General features: G+C 47.2%; 1 protein-coding gene across 1 annotated transcript; it reads left to right on the plus strand.

The window, feature by feature from the left end:
• LOC145415683 (uncharacterized) lies at positions 1-27495 on the plus strand. Its single transcript, XM_080284898.1, has 29 exons — positions 1-55; positions 6792-6922; positions 7184-7393; positions 10680-10982; positions 11741-11903; positions 12201-12362; positions 12505-12966; positions 13011-13199; positions 13278-13382; positions 13746-14456; positions 15027-15287; positions 15462-15722; positions 15888-16148; positions 16356-16616; positions 16818-17057; positions 17349-17477; positions 17805-17933; positions 18648-18776; positions 19131-19259; positions 19596-19700; positions 20439-20567; positions 20895-21464; positions 21591-21860; positions 22074-22334; positions 22884-23144; positions 23553-23834; positions 23907-24544; positions 25754-25928; positions 27224-27495. The coding sequence occupies exons 1-29, from the start codon at positions 1-3 to the stop codon at positions 27493-27495; spliced, it is 7254 nt and encodes a 2417-aa protein (XP_080141024.1).
• Positions 27496-27718: the final 223 nt, after the last annotated feature.

The raw sequence follows: 27718 nt of genomic DNA on the forward strand, positions 1-27718 counted from the left end.
ATGGGACCTTTTCGACTGGAGCGCCTTAACCCAGATGACCACCAGGCGTTCACCAGTAGGCTATATGTCTACCACCTGATGAAGTTAATGGTTTCCTGAGTAATCCTGTAATCCTTAAACCCACGTAACTGCCCCGTATCAGACCAATTCAGGTTCAGTTAAGTCACTTCGATTAACCCCTTCAGTCCCAAGATGTTGACTGTAACCTAAATTTGCTGTTGCCGAGCTAGTTCATTCACCTCATGAGGGAAATTTCTACCGAAGGAGTTAAGCTGGTATTCCCGTCGGCCGAGGAAGCTCCCTAACACCTTTTCCTAAACGATTTATTTTGTTTATTAAACCTTACTGTCTTGTTCTGTTATATAAATCAATCAAACACCACCATACTCAGCATAATTAATGTGCAAAAGGATGTTAACCAGCAATATCCTTAAATAAATAAGGAAGGAAGAGGTGTTAGACAGCTCCCTTAACCTATGAGAATATGGGCTTAGATACCGCCTTCACTAACTCCTTCACTGCCTGAGATTCTTCCTAAGTTAATTAATTCTGCCTCTACTGAGAATAAAACAGAAGATACGACATCGAACTGAAGGGTTAATTCATGTCCACACTTGTCATATTAGTTCATGTACATCAGTGGTCCCCAACCTTTACTACCCACAGGCCGAAAATTTGATTCCGGAGAGTAAGCGACCTGCACCAGTGTTACGGATGTGAGGTGAGGCGTGACTCCTTGTAAAATTACTATATTCTGTTGTTATATCAAATCCCAATATGCAGTTGATACTATTTTAAACTTCACTTCATCCAGTTTTGATTACTCATTATATAAATTAAATTGCCAAAACATTACCAAATATATCTGTGTAGTTTATCGTTCCCCCAATGCTTCTTCGGAACCCAGTGTATTTGATTCCATATCCACTCAGTTGAGTAACCTTGACCTTGCCCTTGGCAATGAAATTACCATTTTGGGTGATTTTAACATACACAATGTTGAATGGCTATTGCATTCTGCCCGGACTGACGACGCTGGTCTAGAATGCGAGCTATTTAATGGAATCGTTTAATCTCACCCAGTTGGTAAAGCAACCAACCAGAATACCTGATAACCCTGACCATAATGCCCATCTCTTGGATTTATTCTTGACAAATAATCCAGATCAATACAGGATAGAGGTACTGTCACCACTTGGATCCTCTGACCACAATCTCATCAAAGCCTCATTAGTTAACCCTCCTACACCTCCCCATTCCGAACCTGTCAGGGTGACCCGATGGCACTTTGACAGGGCAGACTGGGATGGATTTAGAAATTATCTTGCTGATGTTCCATGGCAGTCTTTCTTCTCTAGTGATCCCAATTCTACCCAGTCCCACATTTGTGACTTAATACTAGCTGGTATGGATTTATTCATACCAAGTCAACAATTCACTAAAAGATCAAACTCTCCAAAATGGTTTGATGGCAATTGTGCCAGAGCAACAGCCCAAAAGTCATTAGCATATAACTCTTACTTAAAATCAAAAACACCTGAATCACTCTCCCAATTTAAAATTGCTAGAAATCATGCAAAAGCTGTATTAAATCTATCCAAATCAAACTTTCTTCAAAAGCAAGCATCAAAACTACTTAACAACCCTAATGACAATAGAATATTCTGGTCAACTCTTAATTCTTTCAATAATAACTTTAACAAGTCATCTTCCATTCTCCCACTAAAATCTTCAGATGGCAATATTACAAATGACCCACGTGGGAAAGCAGATATCTTTGCTAGTACCTTTGCAAGAAACTCTACCATAGATGATACCAGCCAGAATGTCTCAGTACTGGAACTTGATTCTCCCGAAATTGCCCCACTTAAAATACAGACAAGATTTGTAAAATCCATCCTAGACAATTTACCTACCAACAAAGCTCCAGGTCCAGATGGAATTCCGCCAATTGTTTTGAAAAAGTGTTCCCCTGAACTTGCCTCTGTCCTAGCTAAATTATTCAGACTATGCATACGTACTTCTTTATTCCCAAATTCATGGAAAGAAGCCAATATCCACCCAGTTCCGAAGAAAGGAAGTTTGTCTGACCCCTCCAATTACAGACCAATAGCTATCACATCTTCTCTTGGTAAGGTATTTGAAACTTTAATTAATAAGCATATTGTTAAACATCTTGAATCCAACAACTTAATTAATGATAGACAATACGGTTTTCGCCACGAAAGATCCACCATTGACATACTCAATCTCTTAACTCATACCATCCATCAATCAATTGATCTTTTTGGAGAAACTCATGCAGTAGCTCTTGATATCTCTAAAGCTTTCGACAGAGTATGGCACCGTTCTCTGCTGTCCAAACTCCCTTGCTATGGACTAACGTCTTTTGTTCCTTTGATTTCTTCTTATCTTAGTGACAGGAAAATAAGAGTAAAAGTAGATGATGTATATTCGAATTTCCACTCAATTAACACCGGCGTGCCGCAGGGATCAGTTCTTGCGCCAACCCTATTTCTGGTTCATATTAATGATCTCTTATCTGTCACTCACAATCCCATTCACTCATATGCAGATGACTCAACACTACATAGTTCATTCACACTCAGACATCCATTTACAAAGTCTAATATCTCTACCTCTCAACTCAATACAGCCATCTCCATAAATGAAGATCTATCTACAATCAGTGAATGGGGACAAAACAACCTTGTCTCTTTTAATGCTAGTAAAACTAAATATATACAGTTTACCAATAGACAGATATTGCCAGACTCGTACATTACCTTCAGTGCTACTAATATTCCCATCTCCAAAAGTATTGAAATTCTTGGTGTCTCACTTAACAGTGCCCTCAGCTGGACCTCTCATGTCAGATCACTTGCTAAAACCGCCTCAAAGAAACTTGGATTATTGTACAGAGTCCGTAACTTCTTCGCCGATGAGCAGTTAGCTATAATTTATAAGAGTCATGTGCGCTCTCAGCTTGAATATTGCTCACCCTTGTGGAATGGTTGTGGAGAGGTTGCATTAAGGCAACTAGACAAAATTCAGAATAAAGCTGTTAGAATCATTAACAACCCTGCCATTTCATATAAACTACCTACCCTGCAAGTAAGAAGGAATGTTGCCTCCCTTGCATTATTTTACAGATATTTTTTTGGCAAATGCTCAGACGAAGTTGCGTCCATGGTGCCACCTCTCCATGCCTTCCCTCGTGCTACACGGGCATCTGGTAGCGCTCATGACTGGAATGTCACTCAACCATATTGCAGAACTTCTGCCTATCAGAATTCTTTCATTCCCCGAACTGCATCTCTCTGGAACTCGCTTCCCCAGAGTTGTTTTCCTCCAAATTTCAACCTACAACTCTTCAAGTCTAACTGTTACAGATATTTTATGAACAGAGGACACCAGTAATCTGGTGTATGGATTATTTTTTTTTCTCCATTTGTTTTTCCTTCCTCCGTTCTCTTATTAAAAAAAAAAAAAAAAAAAAAAAAATCCTAACGTGGCCCAGATTTTCGTCCCTTTACAGCTAATTTCACATTGCTCAGTACCAAAACTTAACACTACTACGGTTCTAAGTCATTTGGCTAGCACTTCTTCGTGGCTAGCATCATATTCTAGCTCTAATCTGTTGTTACAAATGAGCATTCACGATGGAGAGGGGTCAATTTTGGGCTAAGTTAGAGTAAAAATGGTCTAACACTATGCTTTAATGATGTGTAATATTGTTTCTATAATAACTGTACGTAAGAGAGACAGGAGCTTTGAAACGTCTCCAAACCCAATGAAACCCATGTTAATAGTTTTCTGCCCTGTTCAGTAGTAGTATCAGCGTCGACACAAACTACATCTTTATTGTCACCAGGTAAAGATGTTAAACTACCGGTACATCTTTATTATCACGAAGTAAATATGTTTGTGTCGACGGTGATACTACTCTTCCTCCTGACGCTGAGACTGCCGAGGAAGAAGCCTGTATTCCATGTTGCCCCATTCTCTCAGGCTTGGCTACCTGGCTGACTTTAACAAACAGTGATAGTGTTGAAATAACTGAATATAACAACTGTACTGAGGAAAAGGAAAGAGGGAGAGACGAGAAGGGGAAAAGGGAAGGGGGAGGAAAGAGGGAAGAGACGAGAAGGGGACAAGGGAAGGGGGAGGAGAGAGGGAAGACACGGGGAGAAGAGACGGGGGAGGAAAGAGAGAACAGACGAGAAGGGGAGGGATAAATGAGGAAAAGTCAGTGTAAGGATGTCAACTCTTCAATACACTGACGTCTTTCTGTAGTTAATTTATGCTGCTAACTAGCTGAACCGGGCTAATTTAGGACACCCCCTAGTTGAGTGATAAGTCAACAAAAGTCTAGTTCGAAAAGTCTGCCTCAGTCTGAATAGAATCAAGAGGCATCAAATATAAAATTAAAAACGCGTTATCTGAGTGAAGGAATTAAGATAAGGGAGTACTGGGAGGCTCCGGAGGGGAGGGACGGAAATACACTACGTCGGTACTGGATCTACGGACATTTTAAGGACATTTACATCGACTTACCTCCACAGTCTGATGCTTTAGTGATTTTTAACATCATTTCTAGCGATCTGTGGAATTTTGTATATCCGGCGACACCCTAGCACCTTCGGATGTAAACTCTTGGATATGAAGGACGAAGCGGAGGGAAGGCTTTATTTTTTCAACTCTAGGACGTATTTTTTATATTATTCTTGTTATCTCCAAATTACTCTCTTCAACTTACGAGAGACAAAGACTGGAGGTGTTAGTCCTCATTAACCCCTTGCTTGATAGAGGCCTGTGCTACGCTGAATAAAATCGTCTGGTGATAAAGGCAATAAGCCATGAACCACGCCACCGGGGCAAGGGATTCAGGGGATTTTAAAATGAAGTATCAGGAAAGGGAGGTAAAGGGGGAGGGGTTTTAGTGGAGAGGGGGGACCTAAGAAGGGGGAGTAGGCGAGGCGGGAGACACGATAGGGGTAAGGTAAGGAGGGGAGCGAGATAAGACGGAGAAAAAGGAGTAGGGTAAGGAGTGGAGGGTGATAAGACGGAGGAAGAAAAGGGGGACGACCAGAGGGTATAAAAACCTAGCATCACCCACACTTAGCCACTCCTCAGGCGACTCCAGGGTGTGTCTGGTTGAGGTCCCAAATACTTACTGAAAATTTGTAGCGGGAAGAGAGACAGCCCGCAGAGTCCGCCATGGAGGGCTCGAAGAGGGTCCTCCCGCCTTCCCTCCTCCCTTTCCTCTTCCTCTGTATCCTCGGTGCAGCTCAGGCCAGTAAGTTCTTATGTCACCCCAGGCAGTCCTAGGGCAAAGAAAATGGAGTCGGTGATAAAAACGCATACGTCAATTTGAAATCTTAATGTCATAATTTTATGCAAAGTGCCACAGAGAAAGACAAGAGTTTCTTCCTAAAGTCTGACGAATACATAGCGGAAAAAATCGAACCCATCTGAAACACGCACTAATAGATAGGGTTTTCATTGCATTTCACCAGCTATAAATTTTCTTTAGACGGATTTGGGAAGATACTCGTTTCTTTGACTGTACATCATCTTTGCAGGAATTAAGACAGCAACAATGGTAGCTAAGAAAGAAAGAAAAAAAAGAAGCCAGCCTTGCAATCCACAGTAGAAGTCTATCATCAAAACACTATCAGGTTGAAGTGTTCTGCTGTCCACACTACTATTTTGTTTTGTAACGATTCGAGAGTATTACTGGGGACACTAATTGCCTGCCACTTTAAACTGAGAGCAAGATATTAATAAAGATCACTTCTGACTTGCAATTACACTTTAGTAAACATTCAAAAGCTACAGGTTATCCCAATGTCACTTTCGGTTCGGTGACTTCTCAGCTGATGAAGTTAATGGTCTTGCCTACGTACCGTCAGATCCGTCCTTCAATAAAATAAAATAAATAAATAAATAAAATAAGATAAAAAAAAAAAAAGAAAGAAAAGAAAAGAGCAAAAAAAATGTCAGTTGATATTTCCATGATGAGAAACGTCTGTATATTTTCAATCTACTGATTATTTATTTACAACAGTTATAACATTTCGCTGTAATCTGCACATTCTGTGTTAATTTCTGCTTACTTTTCTCAAACTGCGTCACGGTTTCATATTCCTTATAAACGCACGTTTGTCTTGATACTTTCCATGCAGTAAGAGAGATGCTCGGAGATGTATGAGGACGAGTATCGCAAAATAAATTACCGACAGAAAAAAAAAAAAAAAATCAGCGACAAATACAAAATCGTACTCGTGAAAGCGTAGTCATGAAAACAACCACAGACAAAACATCCATTACCCTTGAATATGGGTTTTGTGGATGGTTATTGTGGATCATAGTTTGCCAAATAAGACTTTAGTTTGCTTAATCTCAGTTGCATGTCGAAAAGGAGAATTAAAACAGTGAGGAAAAAGAAAGTTGCCAGACATAGATACATTGCGCCGAAAATAGTCACTGCGTACACTGAGGATATTTTCGGACTTCTGAACTAATGGTAAAGAAACTAATATAAATGGTGAACAGTTAGATATTCCATGATCTGAGAATATACTGTAGAGGGGGAGTCTGAGAGAACGTAAAGTTATCTAAACTTGTATTTTAACAGATATGTCCAGTCACTTATAATAAATTTAAGATATGAAGTGCTAAAATATAGAATGCAACTGGGGAATCAATCAGTTTTTTTTTCTCTCTCTATCTCTCACACACACACACAACTAATTCCATAACCTCAACCACACACCCTCTGCCCTCAGGAACACCCCTACAGACGCTGAACAACCGCGTGTGCCACAGCCTGACGTGCGGGGAGCCAGACGCCCTCTACCCGCACCCCACCTACTGCACCCAATACGTCCACTGCATCACCGGCGTCCCCTACGTCAAGGTGGGTAACTCAAATTCTAAGTCGACTTTTGGCAGATTTCGAAATATCTTCCTCACGTATATATTTTGCGTTTTACATCTTTATCATTATCTTGTATGTGACTAATGCGAATTATGTTGATATTAAAACGAAATACGGTGCAGGAGACTGTTAAAGTGCAAAATAGTAAATAAATCGCTAAAGAAGAGGTGTTTTGCCACTAGGATAGCCATACTGTGTTTAGTATTCATCTCCAAGCTTTCCTGTTCTTCTTCTTTGCAGCGGTGTCCGTCCAACCTGCACTACAACCCAGCTCGGGGGTCGTGCGACGTGCCCCAGGAGGCCCACTGCGTGCCGTTCAAGAAGTCATGCTCGCTACAGACGCCCTACGTAGCCGACGGCCCCACAGACGGCCTGGTGACCTGTGACTGTGGCGGCACCTGCACCAAGCCACACCCTTACCGCTGCGAGGCCTACTATCACTGTGATGCCGTGAGTAATGGACGATTGTAATTATCTGTCTTCTCTTCTCAACTCTTGTCCTCTCTCTCTCTCTCTCTCTCTCTCTCTCTCTCTCTGTCAGATTATGCAGATCCATCAGTATTCTCTTGTCTTTAAAGCATATAATTCTGTCATTCTTTCCCCACTTTCTTTTACTAATGAAAAAACAAGTATTCACATCTTTCCACCACCTAAGCTGTACTACCCAGTTACAAAAACTTATGGTCATGTGCTTTAAAAAAAAAAAAAAAATAGAAAAAAAAAAAATTGGAGACCGTGCTTCGTACTTCATGCTAACTGTGCAATCTTTGTTTTGGGGATGCCACATCTGCGCGATCTTTGAATGCAAAAATTACTGGGATAAAAAAGGTATAAGTCCAAGATGATTTTTTACATCGTTTTCAAATGCAAATATATAAACCTGGTATAATCAATGCTCTTGTTCCACCATGCTTACTCACCTCACCCCATGCCACAAGTGTGACTAAATATACGGACAAATTGTGGTAGTCATTTATGTACCGATCCGATGGCACAAATAAGGAATGCCCCAGTTTTTATTTAAGCATACGTCCATTACTTTCAAATGGGCCTGTTGCACTGCAGAACGAAACTGTGCACAGGGAACACTTTTGTCCTGCGTTAGACATGAAGACAGGGACACAGATTCTGCCGCTAAATTAAGTATAAGAAGACACACCCAGCTGTCCCTTACTTCATGACAAGCTCTCTCCACTCTACTGGGTGTTGTATAAACTGGTCTCGCTGTCATTTCTTTCCTCACGGGTGGCACTACTACACAACAACACGCGACAACACCTAACCTAGTGTATATGACAGGGTTGTGTACTCAGGCTACACGAGGAGCGTCGTAACAGAAACAGACATACATAATAATAATAATAATAATAATAATAATAAACATTACACCAACACCCATACTAGCAGTTTTGAGTGTTTTCTTTTTCTCAGCTGATTAAAACCAATTACCATTAGTCAGAATGAAATATTTAAATGGGGTCATTGTAATAAAGGTACAGCACGAGCAAATGGTGTCGTTTACTTGATTCGTTAAACACTTGTAATACTGAATACTGACCGAACGCCTCTCTCAGCATTAGAGATAGTGGAACCAGGTTGTTTCAAGAATCCGTCTGTCATAATATTACTTAGCTTATATTTCACTCCATGGCCGATGACAGTGGCGTTAATTAGCTAACTTGTTTGCGGGGCTAACAGTATGCAGTAATTACAACTAAACCATTAACAACAATAATAGTAATAATGGTAGTAGTCGTAGTCGTAGTAGTAGTAGCAGTCGTGGTGGTGGTGATGATGGTGGTGGTAATAATATAATAATAATAATAATAATAATAATAATAATAATAATAATAATAATAATGATAATAATAATAATAATAATAATAATAATAATAATAATATTAATAATGATAATGATAATAATAATAATAATAATAATAATAATAACATCACCAAGTACATATCCTCTAACCTTATACACCACCATTTTTTTTCTCTCTCCCGTGTTCCTCCACCCCTAAGCCCTTTCCCAATCTCCCATCCCTTCATCCCTCTTCCCCTTCCCCTTCCCCCTTCCCTTCATCCTCCTTCCCCCTCCCCCTTCCCCTTCCCCCTTCCATTCATCTCCCTTCCCCCTTCATCCCTTCATCCCCCCACCACGTCACCCATTCATTTCCGCGCCTTAGTGAGTTGCTTATCAGACGCACGACAGCCACCCGTCAGTATATTACAGATTGCGTGTAACTCCATGTCACTCACCGATTTTACCAGTTCGCTCCCATTACGTTTTGCTTCCCCTTCATCATCATCATCAAAATCAGCTGCTTCTTCTACTCCTCCTCTTAGTTTTCTTCTTATCCTCCTCCTCCTCCTCTTCGTTTTTTTTTCTCCTTCTCCTTCTCCTCTTTTTCTTCTTCTTCTCCTCTTTCTCCGTCATCTCTTCCCCGTACTCTCTCAAGGCAGTTTTAGTCACCTTAGCATACACCTTTCGAACATAACGTGTGTTAAATGTAGCCTTCAATAACCTTTTCAACAACAGAGATTCTTCCTAAGCAATATCGCCTGAATGTAACGCGAATGAAATACAGAATCCATAACACGACTGAAGAGGTTGAGAGATACGCCGGAGAAGACGTGAGGAAGACAGGGAGGGAAAAATATGCTAGGGATAGAAGAAACACAGGGGTGAAGAGGGGTGTGGGGTGAGATGATGGTGGTCAGGGAAACGAAGGCAGATGAATAAATGATGAATGCAAGAGTGAAAGTCTGACAGGGAAAATGAATAAATAAAATGATGAATGCATGAGTGAAAGTCTAATAGGCAAAAATGAAGAAATAAAATGATGAATGCACGAGTGAAAGTCTAACAGGCAAAAATAAATAAATAAAATGATGAATGCACGAATGAAAGTCTGATATCAGGTAAGTCTGAAAACTGGACAAAAAGAGATACAGGTGAAACGCATAAACAGGTGAAAAGATGGAGAGAAGTATGAGATTTAAAAAAAGGTGTTGGAAGTATAAGTGCGTGGAATCAGATGGGATAGAGAGGTAAAGGGAGAGATTTGGAAGAATTGTGGGACAGGAAGCCTCATGAAATTTAATAAAGCCTTGATGCAGTACGGGTTGGCTGCGATTAGATAAGAAACTACTGGATATCAGAAGAATGCACGTAATCGTAAAGGTTAAAGGGAGAGATAAATAGACAGACATACAGAGATAGATAGATAGATATAGATAGATATAGACAGGTTGATAGATACTGAGACACATACAAACACAGAGAGAGAGAGAGAGAGAGAGAGAGAGAGAATGTGAGGGGGGGGGAAGCTTCAGGAAATTAATTAACACCTTGCTCCACAGCGGCTGATTAGATAACAAACCCCAGGTGTTGGCCGGGGATCGAACTACCATCCCTCTTAACCACGGCAAGGTAGGGTGTCGCGGATTAACAGATTTTCAGCCGATTTAGGAGACGAGTGGAATCCCCAAACCATATTTCCATTTAATCACTTCACACCGATGATGTTACCTTTAATGTTGTTCTTACTGTTTTTCATATATATTTTTTCGTAAGCATGAGGGAGGTTTTTCCAACTCAGGTTCTTTCACTTACGTACATTCTGGTCCACTCAGGTTCATTTTGGTCCACTCAGGTTCATTTCGGTCCACTCAGGTTCATTTCGGTCCACTCAGGTTCATTTCGGTCCACTCAGGTTTATTCTGGTCTACTCAGGTTCACTCTGGTCCACTCAGGTTCATTTTGGTCCACAAATCCAATTATATGGGTCAGTTCAGGTCATCTAGGTTCATTCACGTCATCTGCATCTACTCAGACTTAATCACACCAGTTCGGCACCTCTTAAAGCCATTCAGGTCGAGTCAGATCTATTCACAGCCTTTACATCCAATCAAACCCAATCTAGATCAATTCACGGCCAACCAAATCAAATCAGGGCGTCATCGCTATATAGGTGTGCTTAGATTTAAGTGTGCAATATTTATTAAGAGAATAGAGACCCACATAGATCAGTTGGCAGTAATTTCAGGCACGTTTGGTCCCTTCAGATCAATTCAGCTTCATCAAGTCCACTTATATATATATATTATGAAGGTCAGTTCAGGTCGTGCCTATGAATGCATATACCAAAAATAATCTCAGCTGACGATATTATATTTCTAGGTATTATTAATGTTCAGATCTTTTAGTACCGGATGGGGTTGGCTGAGAAATGTGGGTGGGATAGGTCGGGCTGAAGAAGGGTGGTGGAAGGAAGAATAACCCGTGAATATAAGTACCGTACTGTACGTCAATTAATATTTACGACAGTCATTGTTATGATATTAACCACGTACTGCACAAACAAGATTGTGTTGAAAACGGGTTGGTTTGGGGAGACGACTGGTCTGTAATAAGTTTTCCTCCTAGTTATTAAGCTTAACTTTTGTGGATTTAACTCAAATGCAGCTTTTTCATGTCTCATTTACCGTCTCTGTAGCAATTCTCCTGTATACGGTACAAACAACCATAAAAAACTTCTTCACCGTCACATCATTCCATGAGATATGTACAAAGTATATGTTTATTGTAACCACACCACGGCCATTTAATCCTTTCACCCTATAACATTGTAAGTTTAACGCTGTAAATTTATTTTAGTTGACACCAAACACGCTAATTTCGGTATGGAAACCTCCTCCAGGACCAACAGGTTAATGTGTCTATATACTACAAGCACTGTAACTTATGTCATATACTTTGATGTCATCACATACTAATTCAAAACTGTATTACAGGCAGGTGTGGAGCACCTGACGGAGTGCCCCAGTGGCCTAGTATATAATGCAAGAGCTGAGCAATGTGATGTGCCAGAAAACACTCAGTGCCTCCAGCCCCCATCATGCTCCTGTGACAACTGTCGCTATCCTGTCTCAAATCAGTGTTCCACCTACTGGCAATGTATGCTTCACCATACTTTTTCCTCATTCTCAGCTCTCAGTATCTTTCTAGTTACTGAGACGATATATGTGGCTCTAGTGTAATGAGACTAACTAATGGCCTTTATGATATATATATACCGGTATCATGTATATATATACCGGTATCATATATATATATATATATATATATATATATATATATATATATATATATATATATATACACGGTATCATATATATATATATATATATATATATATATATATATATATATACACACTGCTTTCTCGAGGTTCACTGTCATTTTGCCCTACAGGTGAAAATGGAAAAGCAATAAAGCACTACTGCAGTGGTGGCCTCCTCTTCAATCGTGATACATCCCAGTGTGACTTTGCCATCAATGTGGACTGCAGCGAAGGGCCATGGGAGGTTGGGTCATTCACTGAGCTGGCCTGTGTTGACCGAAGAAGGGACTGCAGTAAATTTGTCAAAGAAGGAGGGTGCACATGTCATGAGCAGAACTGTGATTGGCAGGCATTTGTACTTCGTAATTGTCCAAAGACGTGTGGCAACTGCAAGGAGGCTAAGAAAGTCAAGGGGAAGCGATTCTTTTTCCTAAGTAAAGAGTCTGGAAGCAAAGAGTCTGGACACCAACATGGACCTGGAAGCAAAGAGTCTGGACACCAACATGGACCTGGAAGCAAAGAGTCTGGACACCAACATGGACCTGGAAGCAAAGAGTCTGGACACCAACATGGGTCTGGAAGCAAAGAGTCTGGACCCCAACATGGATCTGGAAGCAAAGAGTCTGGACCCCAACACGGATCTGAAAGCAAAGAGTCAGGACATCAACATGGGTCTGGAAGCAAAGAGTCAGGACATCAACATGGGTCTGGAAGCAAAGAGTCTGGACACCAACATGGGTCTGGAAGCAAAGAGTCTGGACACCAACATGGGTCTGGAAGCAAAGAGTCTGGCCAACAAGGATCTGGAAGCAAAGAATCAAGTCAGCAAGGATCTGGAAGCAAAGAATCAGGTCAGCAAGGATCTGGAAGCAACGAATCTGGAGGTAACAGTGGCCAGTCTGGTGGAGGAAGTGATGGAGAGGATGGGAGTGATGGTGAAGATGGCAGTGGTAGTAATGGTGGCAGCGGAGGAGTTGGAGGAAGCGGAGGGCATGGAGACAGTGGGGAAGGTGGCAACAGTGGTGGCGATGGCGGAGATGGAGGTGATGGCGGAGATGGCAGCAATGGCAGTGGTGGTGGTGGAGGCGGCAGTGGTGGCAATGGAGGAGATGGCGGTAATGGTGGAGATGGTGGCAGCGGTGGTGGAAATGATGGTGGTGATGGTGGCAGCAGTGGTGGTGATGGTGGCAATGGTGGTGATGGCGGAGGAGGCAGCAATGGAGGTGGAAATGGAGATGGTGATGGAGGACATGACGGTAATGGTGGCAATGGTGGAGGTAGTAATGGTGGTGGAAATGGTGGTGGTAATGGTGGTGGAAATACTGGAAGTGGTGGTGATAATGGTGGTGGTAATGGAGGTGATGGTGGAGATGGTGGCAATGGTGGTGGAAGTGGTGGTGGTGGCAACATCGTTGATGGATGTGTCATCCCATGCGATCTGGGCAAGTACCTGCCTCATCCAACTGACTGCCGCAAGTTCATCCAGTGCGCACCATATGGCCCAGAGGAGATGCCTTGTGCCCCGGGCACTGTCTGGGAACAGAAAAAGCTGACCTGCAACCATGAGGGGTCCACACCCTGCGTCACTGGCAACTACAGCACTCCTGATGGCAAGCCTTGTGGTGGCAATGGTGGTGATGGTGGCAATGGTGGTGGTGATGGTGGCAATGGTGGAGATGGTGGCAATGGTGGTGGTGATGGTGGCAATGGTGGTGGTGATGGTGGCAATGGCGGTGGTGATGGTGGCAATGGCGGTGGTAATGGTGGAGATGGTGGCAATGGTGGTGGTAATGGTGGAGATGGTGGCAATGGTGGTGGTGATGGCGGCAATGGCGGTGGTAATGGTGAAGATGGTGGCAATGGTGGTGGTGATGGCGGCAATGGTGGTGGTGATGGTGGCAATGGCGGTGGTAATGGTGGAGATGGTGGCAATGGCAATGGCGGGAGTAATGGTGGCAATGGTGGTGGTAATGGTGGAGATGGTGGCAATGGTGGAGATGGTGGCAATGGTGGTGGTGACAATGGTAATGGTGGCAATGGTGGTGGTAACGGTGGCAGTGGTGGTGGTAATGGTGGAGATGGTGGTGGTAATGGTGGTGATGGTGGAGATGGAGGTGATGGTGGAGATGGTGGCAATGGTGGTGGAAGTGGTGGTGGTGGCAACATCATTGATGGATGTGTCATCCCATGCGATCTGGGCAAGTACCTGCCTCATCCAACTGACTGCCGCAAGTTCATCCAGTGCGCACCATATGGCCCAGAGGAGATGCCTTGTGCCCCGGGCACTGTCTGGGAACAGAAAAAGCTGACCTGCAACCATGAGGGGTCCACACCCTGCGTCACTGGCAACTACAGCACTCCTGATGGCAAGCCTTGTGGTGGCAATGGTGGTGATGGTGGCAATGGTGGTGGTGATGGTGGCAATGGTGGAGATGGTGGCAATGGTGGTGGTAATGGTGGTGGTAATGGTGGTGATGGTGGTGGTAATGGTGGTGATGGTGGCAATGGTGGTGGTGATGGTGGCAATGGTGGTGATAGTGGCAATGGTGGTGGTGATGGTGGCAATGGCAGTGGTAATGGTGGAGATGGTGGCAATGGTGGTGGAGATGGTGGTGACGGAGATGGTGGAAATGGTGGTGATGGAAACAACGGTGCTGGTGGTGGTGGCACTGGTGGTGATGGAGGAGATGGTGGCAATGGTGGAGATGGAGGATGCAACAGTGGAGGTGATGGTGGTAATGGAGGAGATGGTGGAGGTGGAGGTAACAATGGTGGTGGTGATGGTGGCAATGGAGGTGATGGTGGAAATGGTGGAGGAAGTGGTGGTGGTGATGGTGGCAATGGTGGTAATGGAGGAGATGGTGGCAATGGTGGTGATGGTGGCGGAAATGGAGGTGGTGATGGAAGTGGCGGTGGTAATGGTGGTGACGGTGGCAATGGTGGTGGTAATGGTGGAGATGGTGGCAATGGTGGTGGTAATGGTGGTGGTGGCAACATCATTGATGGATGTGTCATCCCATGCGATCTGGGCAAGTACCTGCCTCATCCAACTGACTGCCGCAAGTTCATCCAGTGCGCACCATATGGCCCAGAGGAGATGCCTTGTGCCCCGGGCACTGTCTGGGACCAGAAAAAGCTGACCTGCAACCATGAGGGGGCCTCACCCTGCGTCACTGGCAACTACAGCACTCCTGATGGCAAGCCTTGTGGTGGCAATGGTGGTGATGGTGGCAATGGTGGTGGTGATGGTGGCAATGGTGGAGATGGTGGCAATGGTGGTGGTGATGGTGGCAATGGCGGTGGTAATGGTGGAGATGGTGGCAATGGTGGAGATGGTGGCAATGGTGGTGGTAATAGTGGTGGTAATGGTGGTGATGGTGGAGATGGTGGAGATGGTGGCAATGGTGGTGGAAGTGGTGGTGGTGGCAACATCATTGATGGATGTGTCATCCCATGCGATCTGGGCAAGTACCTGCCTCATCCAACTGACTGCCGCAAGTTCATCCAGTGCGCACCATATGGCCCAGAGGAGATGCCTTGTGCCCCGGGCACTGTCTGGGACCAGAAAAAGCTGACCTGCAACCATGAGGGGGCCTCACCCTGCGTCACTGGCAACTACAGCACTCCTGATGGCAAGCCTTGTGGTGGCAATGGTGGTGATGGTGGCAATGGTGGTGGTGATGGTGGCAATGGTGGAGATGGTGGCAATGGTGGTGGTGATGGTGGCAATGGCGGTGGTAATGGTGGAGATGGTGGCAATGGTGGAGATGGTGGCAATGGTGGTGGTAATAGTGGTGGTAATGGTGGTGATGGTGGAGATGGTGGCAATGGTGGTGGAAGTGGTGGTGGTGGCAACATCATTGATGGATGTGTCATCCCATGCGATCTGGGCAAGTACCTGCCTCATCCAACTGACTGCCGCAAGTTCATCCAGTGCGCACCATATGGCCCAGAGGAGATGCCTTGTGCCCCGGGCACTGTCTGGGAACAGAAAAAGCTGACCTGCAACCATGAGGGGTCCACACCCTGCGTCACTGGCAACTACAGCACTCCTGATGGCAAGCCTTGTGGTGGCAATGGTGGTGATGGTGGCAATGGTGGTGGTGATGGTGGCAATGGTGGAGATGGTGGCAATGGTGGTGGTAATGGTGGTGATGGTGGCAATGGTGGTGGTAATGGTGGTGGTAATGGTGGTGATGGTGGCAATGGTGGTGGTAATGGTGGTGGTAATGGTGGTGATGGTGGTGGTAATGGTGGTGATGGTGGAGATGGAGGTGATGGTGGAGATACTGGCAATGGTGGTGGAAGTGGTGGTGGTGGCAACATCATTGATGGATGTGTCATCCCATGCGATCTGGGCAAGTACCTGCCTCATCCAACTGACTGCCGCATGTTCATCCAGTGCGCACCATATGGCCCAGAGGAGATGCCTTGTGCCCCGGGCACTGTCTGGGAACAGAAAAAGCTGACCTGCAACCATGAGGGGGCCTCACCCTGCGTCACTGGCAACTACAGCACTCCTGATGGCAAGCCTTGTGGTGGCAATGGTGGTGATGGTGGCAATGGTGGTGGTGATGGTGGCAATGGTGGAGATGGTGGCAATGGTGGTGGTGATGGTGGCAATGGCGGTGGTAATGGTGGAGATGGTGGCAATGGTGGAGATGGTGGCAATGGTGGAGATGGTGGCAATAGTGGTGGTAATGGTGGTGGTAATGGTGGTGATGGTGGAGATGGAGGTGATGGTGGAGATGGTGGCAATGGTGGTGGAAGTGGTGGTGGTGGCAACATCATTGATGGATGTGTCATCCCATGCGATCTGGGCAAGTACCTGCCTCATCCAACTGACTGCCGCAAGTTCATCCAGTGCGCACCATATGGCCCAGAGGAGATGCCTTGTGCCCCGGGCACTGTCTGGGAACAGAAAAAGCTGACCTGCAACCATGAGGGGGCCTCACCCTGCGTCACTGGCAACTACAGCACTCCTGATGGCAAGCCTTGTGGTGGCAATGGTGGTGATGGTGGCAATGGTGGTGGTGATGGTGGCAATGGTGGAGATGGTGGCAATGGTGGTGGTGATGGTGGCAATGGTGGTGGTAATGGTGGAGATGGTGGCAATGGTGGTGGTAATGGTGGAGATGGTGGAGATGGTGGCAATGGTGGTGGAAGTGGTGGTGGTGGCAACATCATTGATGGATGTGTCATCCCATGCGATCTGGGCAAGTACCTGCCTCATCCAACTGACTGCCGCAAGTTCATCCAGTGCGCACCATATGGCCCAGAGGAGATGCCTTGTGCCCCGGGCACTGTCTGGGAACAGAAAAAGCTGACCTGCAACCATGAGGGGTCCACACCCTGCGTCACTGGCAACTACAGCACTCCTGATGGCAAGCCTTGTGGTGGCAATGGTGGTGATGGTGGCAATGGTGGTGGTGATGGTGGCAATGGTGGAGATGGTGGCAATGGTGGTGGTAATGGTGGTGATGGTGGCAATGGTGGTGGTAATGGTGGTGATGGTGGCAATGGTGGTGGTAATGGTGGTGGTAATGGTGGTGATGGTGGTGGCAATGGTGGTGATGGTGGAGATGGAGGTGATGGTGGAGATGGTGGCAATGGTGGTGGAAGTGGTGGTGGTGGCAACATCGTTGATGGATGTGTCATCCCATGCGATCTGGGCAAGTACCTGCCTCATCCAACTGACTGCCGCAAGTTCATCCAGTGCGCACCATATGGCCCAGAGGAGATGCCTTGTGCCCCGGGCACTGTCTGGGAACAGAAAAAGCTGACCTGCAACCATGAGGGGTCCACACCCTGCGTCACTGGCAACTACAGCACTCCTGATGGCAAGCCTTGTGGTGGCAATGGTGGTGATGGTGGCAATGGTGGTGGTGATGGTGGCAATGGTGGAGATGGTGGCAATGGTGGTGGTGATGGTGGCAATGGTGGTGGTAATGGTGGAGATGGTGGCAATGGTGGTGGAGATGGTGGAGATGGTGGCAATGGTGGTGGAAGTGGTGGTGGTGGCAACATCATTGATGGATGTGTCATCCCATGCGATCTGGGCAAGTACCTGCCTCATCCAACTGACTGCCGCAAGTTCATCCAGTGCGCACCATATGGCCCAGAGGAGATGCCTTGTGCCCCGGGCACTGTCTGGGAACAGAAAAAGCTGACCTGCAGCCATGAGGGGTCCACACCCTGCGTCACTGGCAACTACAGCACTCCTGATGGCAAGCCTTGTGGTGGCAATGGTGGTGATGGTGGCAATGGTGGTGGTGATGGTGGCAATGGTGGAGATGGTGGCAATGGTGGTGGTAATGGTGGTGATGGTGGCAATGGTGGTGGTAATGGTGGTGATGGTGGCAATGGTGGTGGTAATGGTGGTGGTAATGGTGGTGATGGTGGTGGCAATGGTGGTGATGGTGGAGATGGAGGTGATGGTGGAGATGGTGGCAATGGTGGTGGAAGTGGTGGTGGTGGCAACATCGTTGATGGATGTGTCATCCCATGCGATCTGGGCAAGTACCTGCCTCATCCAACTGACTGCCGCAAGTTCATCCAGTGCGCACCATATGGCCCAGAGGAGATGCCTTGTGCCCCGGGCACTGTCTGGGAACAGAAAAAGCTGACCTGCAACCATGAGGGGTCCACACCCTGCGTCACTGGCAACTACAGCACTCCTGATGGCAAGCCTTGTGGTGGCAATGGTGGTGATGGTGGCAATGGTGGTGGTGATGGTGGCAATGGTGGAGATGGTGGCAATGGTGGTGGTGATGGTGGCAATGGCGGTGGTAATGGTGGTGATGGTGGCAATGGTGGAGATGGTGGCAATGGTGGTGGTGATGGTGGCAATGGTGGAGATGGTGGCAATGGTGGTGGAGATGGTGGTAATGGTGGTGGTAATGGTGGTGATGGTGGAGATGGTGGAGATGGTGGCAATGGTGGTGGAAGTGGTGGTGGTGGCAACATCATTGATGGATGTGTCATCCCATGCGATCTGGGCAAGTACCTGCCTCATCCAACTGACTGCCGCAAGTTCATCCAGTGCGCACCATATGGCCCAGAGGAGATGCCTTGTGCCCCGGGCACTGTCTGGGACCAGAAAAAGCTGACCTGCAACCATGAGGGGGCCTCACCCTGCGTCACTGGCAACTACAGCACTCCTGATGGCAAGCCTTGTGGTGGCAATGGTGGTGATGGTGGCAATGGTGGTGGTGATGGTGGCAATGGTGGAGATGGTGGCAATGGTGGTGGTGATGGTGGCAATAGCGGTGGTAATGGTGGAGATGGTGGCAATGGTGGAGATGGTGGCAATGGTGGTGGGAATGGTAGTGGTAATGGTGGTGATGGTGGTGGTAATGGTGGTGATAGTGGAGATGGAGGTGATGGTGGAGATGGTGGCAATGGTGGTGGAAGTGGTGGTGGTGGCAACATCATTGATGGATGTGTCATCCCATGCGATCTGGGCAAGTACCTGCCTCATCCAACTGACTGCCGCAAGTTCATCCAGTGCGCACCATATGGCCCAGAGGAGATGCCTTGTGCCCCGGGCACTGTCTGGGAACAGAAAAAGCTGACCTGCAACCATGAGGGGGCCTCACCCTGCGTCACTGGCAACTACAGCACTCCTGATGGCAAGCCTTGTGGTGGCAATGGTGGTGGTGATGGTGGCAATGGTGGAGATGGTGGCAATGGTGGTGGTGATGGTGGCAATGGCGGTGGTAATGGTGGAGATGGTGGCAATGGTGGAGATGGTGGCAATGGTGGTGGTAATGGTGGTGGTAATGGTGGTGATGGTGGACATGGAGGTGATGGTGGAGATACTGGCAATGGTGGTGGAAGTGGTGATGGTGGCAACATCATTGATGGATGTGTCATCCCATGCGATCTGGGCAAGTATCTGCCTCATCCAACTGACTGCCGCAAGTTCATCCAGTGTGCACCATATGGCCCACAGGAGATGCCTTGTGCCCCGGGCACTGTCTGGGAACAGAAAAAGCTGACCTGCAACCATGAGGGGGCCTCACCCTGCGTCACTGGCAACTACAGCACTCCTGATGGCAAGCCTTGTGGTGGCAATGGTGGTGATGGTGGCAATGGTGGTGGTGATGGTGGCAATGGTGGAGATGGTGGCAATGGTGGTGGTGATGGTGGCAATGGTGGTGGTAATGGTGGAGATGGTGGCAATGGTGGTGGTAATGGTGGTGGTAATGGTGGTGATGGTGGAGATGGTGGAGATGGTGGCAATGGTGGTGGAAGTGGTGGTGGTGGCAACATCATTGATGGATGTGTCATCCCATGCGATCTGGGCAAGTACCTGCCTCATCCAACTGACTGCCGCAAGTTCATCCAGTGCGCACCATATGGCCCAGAGGAGATGCCTTGTGCCCCGGGCACTGTCTGGGAACAGAAAAAGCTGACCTGCAACCATGAGGGGTCCACACCCTGCGTCACTGGCAACTACAGCACTCCTGATGGCAAGCCTTGTGGTGGCAATGGTGGTGATGGTGGCAATGGTGGTGGTGATGGTGGCAATGATGGAGATGGTGGCAATGGTGGTGGTAATGGTGGTGATGGTGGCAATGGTGGTGGTAATGGTGGTGATGGTGGCAATGGTGGTGGTAATGGTGGTGGTAATGGTGGTGATGGTGGTGGTAATGGTGGTGATGGTGGAGATGGAGGTGATGGTGGAGATGGTGGCAATGGTGGTGGAAGTGGTGGTGGTGGCAACATCATTGATGGATGTGTCATCCCATGCGATCTGGGCAAGTACCTGCCTCATCCAACTGACTGCCGCAAGTTCATCCAGTGCGCACCATATGGCCCAGAGGAGATGCCTTGTGCCCCGGGCACTGTCTGGGAACAGAAAAAGCTGACCTGCAACCATGAGGGGTCCACACCCTGCGTCACTGGCAACTACAGCACTCCTGATGGCAAGCCTTGTGGTGGCAATGGTGGTGATGGTGGCAATGGTGGTGGTGATGGTGGCAATGGTGGAGATGGTGGCAATGGTGGTGGTGATGGTGGCAATGGCGGTGGTAATGGTGGAGATGGTGGCAATGGTGGAGATGGTGGCAATAGTGGTGGTAATGGTGGTGGTAATGGTGGTGATGGTGGACATGGAGGTGATGGTGGAGATGCTGGCAATGGTGGTGGAAGTGGTGGTGGTGGCAACATCATTGATGGATGTGTCATCCCATGCGATCTGGGCAAGTACCTGCCTCATCCAACTGACTGCCGCAAGTTCATCCAGTGCGCACCATATGGCCCAGAGGAGATGCCTTGTGCCCCGGGCACTGTCTGGGACCAGAAAAAGCTGACCTGCAACCATGAGGGGGCCTCACCCTGCGTCACTGGCAACTACAGCACTCCTGATGGCAAGCCTTGTGGTGGCAATGGTGGTGATGGTGGCAATGTTGGTGGTGATGGTGGCAATGGTGGAGATGGTGGCAATGGTGGTGGTGATGGTGGCAATGGCGGTGGTAATGGTGGAGATGGTGGTAATGGTGGTGGTAATGGTGGAGATGGTGGAAATGGTGGCAATGGTGGTGGAAGTGGTGGTGGTGGCAACATCATTGATGGATGTGTCATCCCATGCGATCTGGGCAAGTACCTGCCTCATCCAACTGACTGCCGCAAGTTCATCCAGTGCGCACCATATGGCCCAGAGGAGATGCCTTGTGCCCCGGGCACTGTCTGGGAACAGAAAAAGCTGACCTGCAACCATGAGGGGTCCACACCCTGCGTCACTGGCAACTACAGCACTCCTGATGGCAAGCCTTGTGGTGGCAATGGTGGTGATGGTGGCAATGGTGGTGGTGATGGTGGCAACGGTGGAGATGGTGGCAATGGTGGTGGTGATGGTGGCAATGGCGGTGGTAATGGTGGAGATGGTGGCAATGGTGGTGGTAATGGTGGTGGTAATGGTGGTGATGGTGGCAATGGTGGAGATGGTGGCAATGGTGGTGGAGAGGGTGGTAATGGTGGAGATGGAGGTGATGGTGGAGATGGTGGCAATGGTGGTGGAAGTGGTGGTGGTGGCAACATCATTGATGGATGTGTCATCCCATGCGATCTGGGCAAGTACCTGCCTCATCCAACTGACTGCCGCAAGTTCATCCAGTGCGCACCATATGGCCCACAGGAGATGCCTTGTGCCCAGGGCACTGTCTGGGACCAGAAAAAGCTGACCTGCAACCATGAATGGGCCTCACCTTGCGTCACTGGCAACTACAGCACTCCTGATGGCAAGCCTTGTGGTGGCAATGGTGGTGATGGTGGCAATGGTGGTGGTGATGGTGGAGATGGTGGCAATGGTGGTGACGGAGGTGGTGGTGGTGATGGAGGCAACGGTGATAGTGGCGGTGATGGCGGCGATGGTGGAAATGGTGGTAATGGAGGTGGCAATGGTGGTGGTGACTGTAATAATGGTGGTGACGGAGGCAGTGGTGGTGATGGTAGTGGTGAATGTGTAGATTCGGAGTATGACTGCATAACATGGGCAGCCGATAATGACTGTGTTTGCCCAGATAACGGCGGTGACTGTTCATGGCAGAAGTTTGTTGCCGAAGCATGTCCCAAAAGCTGTGGGACATGCGGTGGTGATGGAGGCAACAGTGGTGGTGGTGGTGAAGGTGGAAGTGGTGGTGGAGATGGTGGCAATGGTGGAGATGGTGGTAATGGTGGTGGTAATGGTGGTGAGGGTGGAGATGGAGGTGATGGTGGCAATGGTGGTGGTAATGGTGGAGATGGTGGCAATGGTGGTGGTAATGGTGGTGGTAATGGTGGTGATGGTGGAGATGGAGGTGATGGTGGAGATGGTGGCAATGGTGGTGGAAGTGGTGGTGGTGGCAACATCATTGATGGATGTGTCATCCCATGCGATCTGGGCAAGTACCTGCCTCATCCAACTGACTGCCGCAAGTTCATCCAGTGCGCACCATATGGCCCAGAGGAGATGCCTTGTGCCCCGGGCACTGTCTGGGACCAGAAAAAGCTGACCTGCAACCATGAGGGGGCCTCACCCTGCGTCACTGGCAACTACAGCACTCCTGATGGCAAGCCTTGTGGTGGCAATGGTGGTGATGGTGGCAATGGTGGTGATGGTGGCAATGGTGGTGGTGATGGTGGCAATGGTGGTGATGGTGGCAATGGTGGTGGTGATGGTGGCAATGGTGGTGGTGATGGTGGCAATGGCGGTGGTAATGGTGGAGATGGTGGCAATGGTGGTGGTAATGGTGGAGATGGTGGCAATGGTGGAGATGGTGGCAATGGGGGTGGCAATGGTGGCGGTAATGGTGGAGATGGTGGCAATGGGGGTGGCAATGGTGGCGGTAATGGTGGAGATGGTGGCAATGGTGGAGATGGTGGCAATGGTGGTGGAGATGGTGGCAATGGTGGTGGTAATGGTGGTAATGGCGGTGGTAATGGTGGAGATGGTGGCAATGGTGGTGGTAATGGTGGTGGTAATGGTGGTGATGGTGGAGATGGAGGTGATGGTGGAGATGGTGACAATGGTGGTGGAAGTGGTGGTGGTGGCAACATCATTGATGGATGTGTCATCCCATGCGATCTGGGCAAGTACCTGGCTCATCCAACTGACTGCCGCAAGTTCATCCAGTGCGCACCATATGGCCCAGAGGAGATGCCTTGTGCCCCGGGCACTGTCTGGGACCAGAAAAAGCTGACCTGCAACCATGAGGGGGCCTCACCCTGCGTCACTGGCAACTACAGCACTCCTGATGGCAAGCCTTGTGGTGGCAATGGTGGTGATGGTAGCAATGGTGGTGGTGATGGTGGCAATGGTGGTGATGGAGATGGTGGAAATGGTGGTGATGGAGGTAATGGCAGCAATGGCGGTGGAAGTGGTGGGGGTGATAATGGTAATGGTGGTGGAAGTGGGAGTGACAACAACACTATTGATGGATGTGTCATGCCCTGCAGCCAGGGAAAGTACCTGCCTCATCCAACTGACTGCCGTAAGTTCATTCAGTGCGCGCCATATGGCCCACAAGAGATGCCTTGTGCCCCGGGTACCGTCTGGGATCAGGAAAAGCTGACCTGCAACCATGAGTGGGCTTCGCCCTGTGTCACTGGCAACTATGTCACTCCTGATGGGAAGCCTTGTGGTGGTGGTAGTGGAAACAATAACTCTACAGATGGTGGAGGTGGTGAATGTGAATTAACATGTCCTGAAGACCAAGGTTTATTCCCCCACCCTCGTGACTGTACACGCTGGATCCACTGCAGCCATGGCATTCCCTATGAAAAACACTGTCCTTTCCACCTCCACTTCAATCCACTTTTGCATGTCTGTGACTGGCCTTATAATGCTGGATGTATTGCCTCTTCAAATGCATCTTGTACAATTCCTGAACCAGTTTTACCCACTGAACCACCTAATGTCAAGCCAGAAATATGTGACTGTGAATGCTGTGTACGACCACACCCAGAGGACTGCACTGCTTACTACTACTGTGCGGTAGGTTATTTGTAGTTATGATACTGTTTCATACTTTATCTTCCAATGCACAGTCTTTTCTGTCTGACTAAACTGTAAACTGTACATACTGCAATATATGCTAGTTATATACCGTACAAGAAAGTGTGTGTGTGTGTGTGTGTGTGTGTGTGTGTGTGTGTGTGTGTGTGTGTGTGTGTGTGTGTGTGTGTGTGTGTGTGTGTGCGTGCGTGCGTGCGTACGTGTGTGTGTGTGTGTGTGTGTGTGTGTGTGTGTGTGTGTGTGTGTGTGTGTGTGTGTGTGTGTGTGTGTGCAGTAATGATGGTGGCTGTGCTACAGTCGCTGTTGGTGGAGGTCACTGTGATAGTAATGGTAATGATTAAGTAGTGATTGTGTTAGTAGTGTAGGAATATTTATGGTGGTGGTGGTGGTGGTGGTGGTATTACTGGTGGCAGTGGGGATGGTATCAGTGAAAATAGTAGTGATGGGTATCGTTGACATGAGTGTTGGTGGTAGTGGTTTGGAGTGATGAGGTTGATGGTGATGGTATAGGTAACAAGGGTAGTGGTAGTAATGAAGATGACTGTGACACTGGCGATTACAGAAACAGTGATATGGCAGCGTCAAGATGATTTCAGTGATGACTATGGTGGTGGAGGTGATGGTAGCTGTGAAGATGGTGGTGGTGACAGGTCATGACCATAGTGATAGTGGTGATGGTTGTGGCATTGCATCCCTCAATGATTCCAACATACTTTATGCCACCAATGAGATCAAATTTCTGACAAAAATCATTATATCAGAAACTGTTCGTCCACTGTTGTTAAAATTGCTGCGCACGTGTGAAGGTTTTATTATCGTGCCCTGGCAACCTGCCAGTCAACAGTGCGTCCAATTTTGTGTATAATATGATACGTATAGGAAACAATTGTTGGCATTATCTGAATGGCCAAATGTGCAGACAGTAACGAAGAACACGGTTAAATATAGTCGACTTTGAGTTTCAAAGAATAAATACTGTCACAAACAGCCACTCAAATAATACCGACAACTGTTTCCTATGCGTATCATATTATATAGTACACGAAATCGAACGCACTGTTGACCGGTAGGTTGCCAGGGCACAATAATGAAACCTTCTGACATGTGCTGTGACTGTAACTGGGTAGTACTAACAGGTATACTGTACTGTAGCCTACAATGTAACCAGGGTTAATCTATTTCCAGCCTGGGGCTAACGCAGAGTTCCATACATGTTCGGATGGGCTTGTATTCGATCCTCAACTGAGCCAATGTGTATTGCAAGAACACTATCCTCAGTGTCAACCTGAAAAACCCCCTACCTGTGACCCTACTTGCGAATGTCTCTACCCTGCTCAGGCCTGTTCAGAATACTACAAGTGTAAGTCACTTCCAAATCAAGTTATAATTGTACAATAATATACTGTACATATTTCAGGTACTATTCTTTTATTTACGATCATAGTTTTTAAAAAACTTAAATGACATTTTCATGTACAGTGGTGCTGAAGAGGGATACCTTTATGAGATGTCGCCAATACTGTATAACCAAACAGTGGAGTTGCCAGGTTATACAGAATTACAAATACCTCTCATCATCATCCAAACCCTTAACCCGTCACGTCCCGACCGATTTCGCACCTCCGGTATCCCCCAATCCCGAGCTATTTTGGAAAAAAAAATTTTTGGTTAAAATCTCCACTTTTGATGAGAAACATCGAAAATTCATAGAGAAATCGCTCACCTGAGGTTTAAAATACTCAATACAGGTAGCAATACCTCCTTACCATACTGTGTTTTCTATCAGGCTGGCTCCAAGGAAAACGATTTCTATGGGAGGGTAACTATTCCACACCACTCATAAACGGTTTTTATTTATTTATTTGGTACCAATTTATATGTAGTACGAGGGTATATTGGTTTTCAAATAGTAATATAGGCATTATAAGCATTGTTTCACTCACTAACTCATCAACATACCTGACCTTGTTTGGCGACATTACCTGATCATCATTTCTGACTGTTTCTTCCTCTAATGCTATGTAAACTTTGTCCTCCACATTGTCATCGATTGGGGAATCACTCTGGCCCTGAATGTCTTTATGGTGAATTGCCGAGACAATGGTGTGCGGGGGGGGGGTGGAGGTTATATGGTGTAAGGCATTGTCCCTGCCTGGCATCTTGTAGAGGAATAGAGGAAGGTGTCCTGTGTATACGTACCAAAAATCACAAGCGAAAATTGAAAATTGTGCAAATTATGAACCTTGCAATTGAGCAACATACCAGTAAGTCGACGGGACTAGCTGTGACAAAATGTTGCAACATACCCATACGTCGATGGGATGCCTCGGGTTAAAAATGAGGATAACAGACTTCCAGTGAAAGGCAACATAGCTTGTGGTCCATAAGGTTCACTTTATATGAGGTCTGTCCAAAAAGAAACCAAACTTTTAAAATAGCACAAGTACTTGGCAACAGGAGTGCTGTGTTGTGATGACTCTGAGCTATTATAGTACTCACTCAAACCCAAGAACCGAGTAAATCGTGTACTACTCGGACCGAAACGCACATCCCTACTATGAATAGTGCTGCATGCGACAGTAGGGAGAGAGAGAACTTTTAGTGTGTGAAATAAGGGAAACTCATCTTGGAAATCATATCTGGTGCTAACCCCAGTCGAAAGTATGGCACTACTGATGCTGAGGAGTGAAGGCAAGACTAAAAAGGCAAGGTGTAGCCATTCCCGTGACATTGTTAATTGCCATAAGGAGGGGCAGGGACCAAGCAAGATCACTGATGCCCTAAAGCTGTCCCAGTCCATGGTCTCGACAGTGATAAAGAAATCAGATGCTGTAACAGTGACGTTGCAGAACATGCCTTCCCTGACTGCAAATAACCAAATCATGGGAGCCTACCCCAGAGGAGATGGAGCATCTCCTAGCCTCTGAACTGTGCAAAGCAGCCTCTTCACCGTACTTTTATCTGCACTATGGCTATTGATCTGTGGAAGGACTTCAGGGATAAGCAAGGTACGGAGGCCAAGGAGTTCAAGGCCAGCATAGGTTGGTTTGAGTGGTTTAAGGCCCATGCTGGCCTTAAACATGTGACCATGCATGGTAAGGCTGCTAGAACAGACCACATGGTGGCTGAGGCCTTCCCTGCAAAGCTGAA

This window comes from Coenobita brevimanus, chromosome 103 (genome assembly GCF_032717465.1).
Source record: "Coenobita brevimanus isolate Jiangsu-jjx chromosome 103, ASM3271746v2, whole genome shotgun sequence".
NCBI lineage: Eukaryota > Metazoa > Arthropoda > Malacostraca > Decapoda > Coenobitidae > Coenobita > Coenobita brevimanus.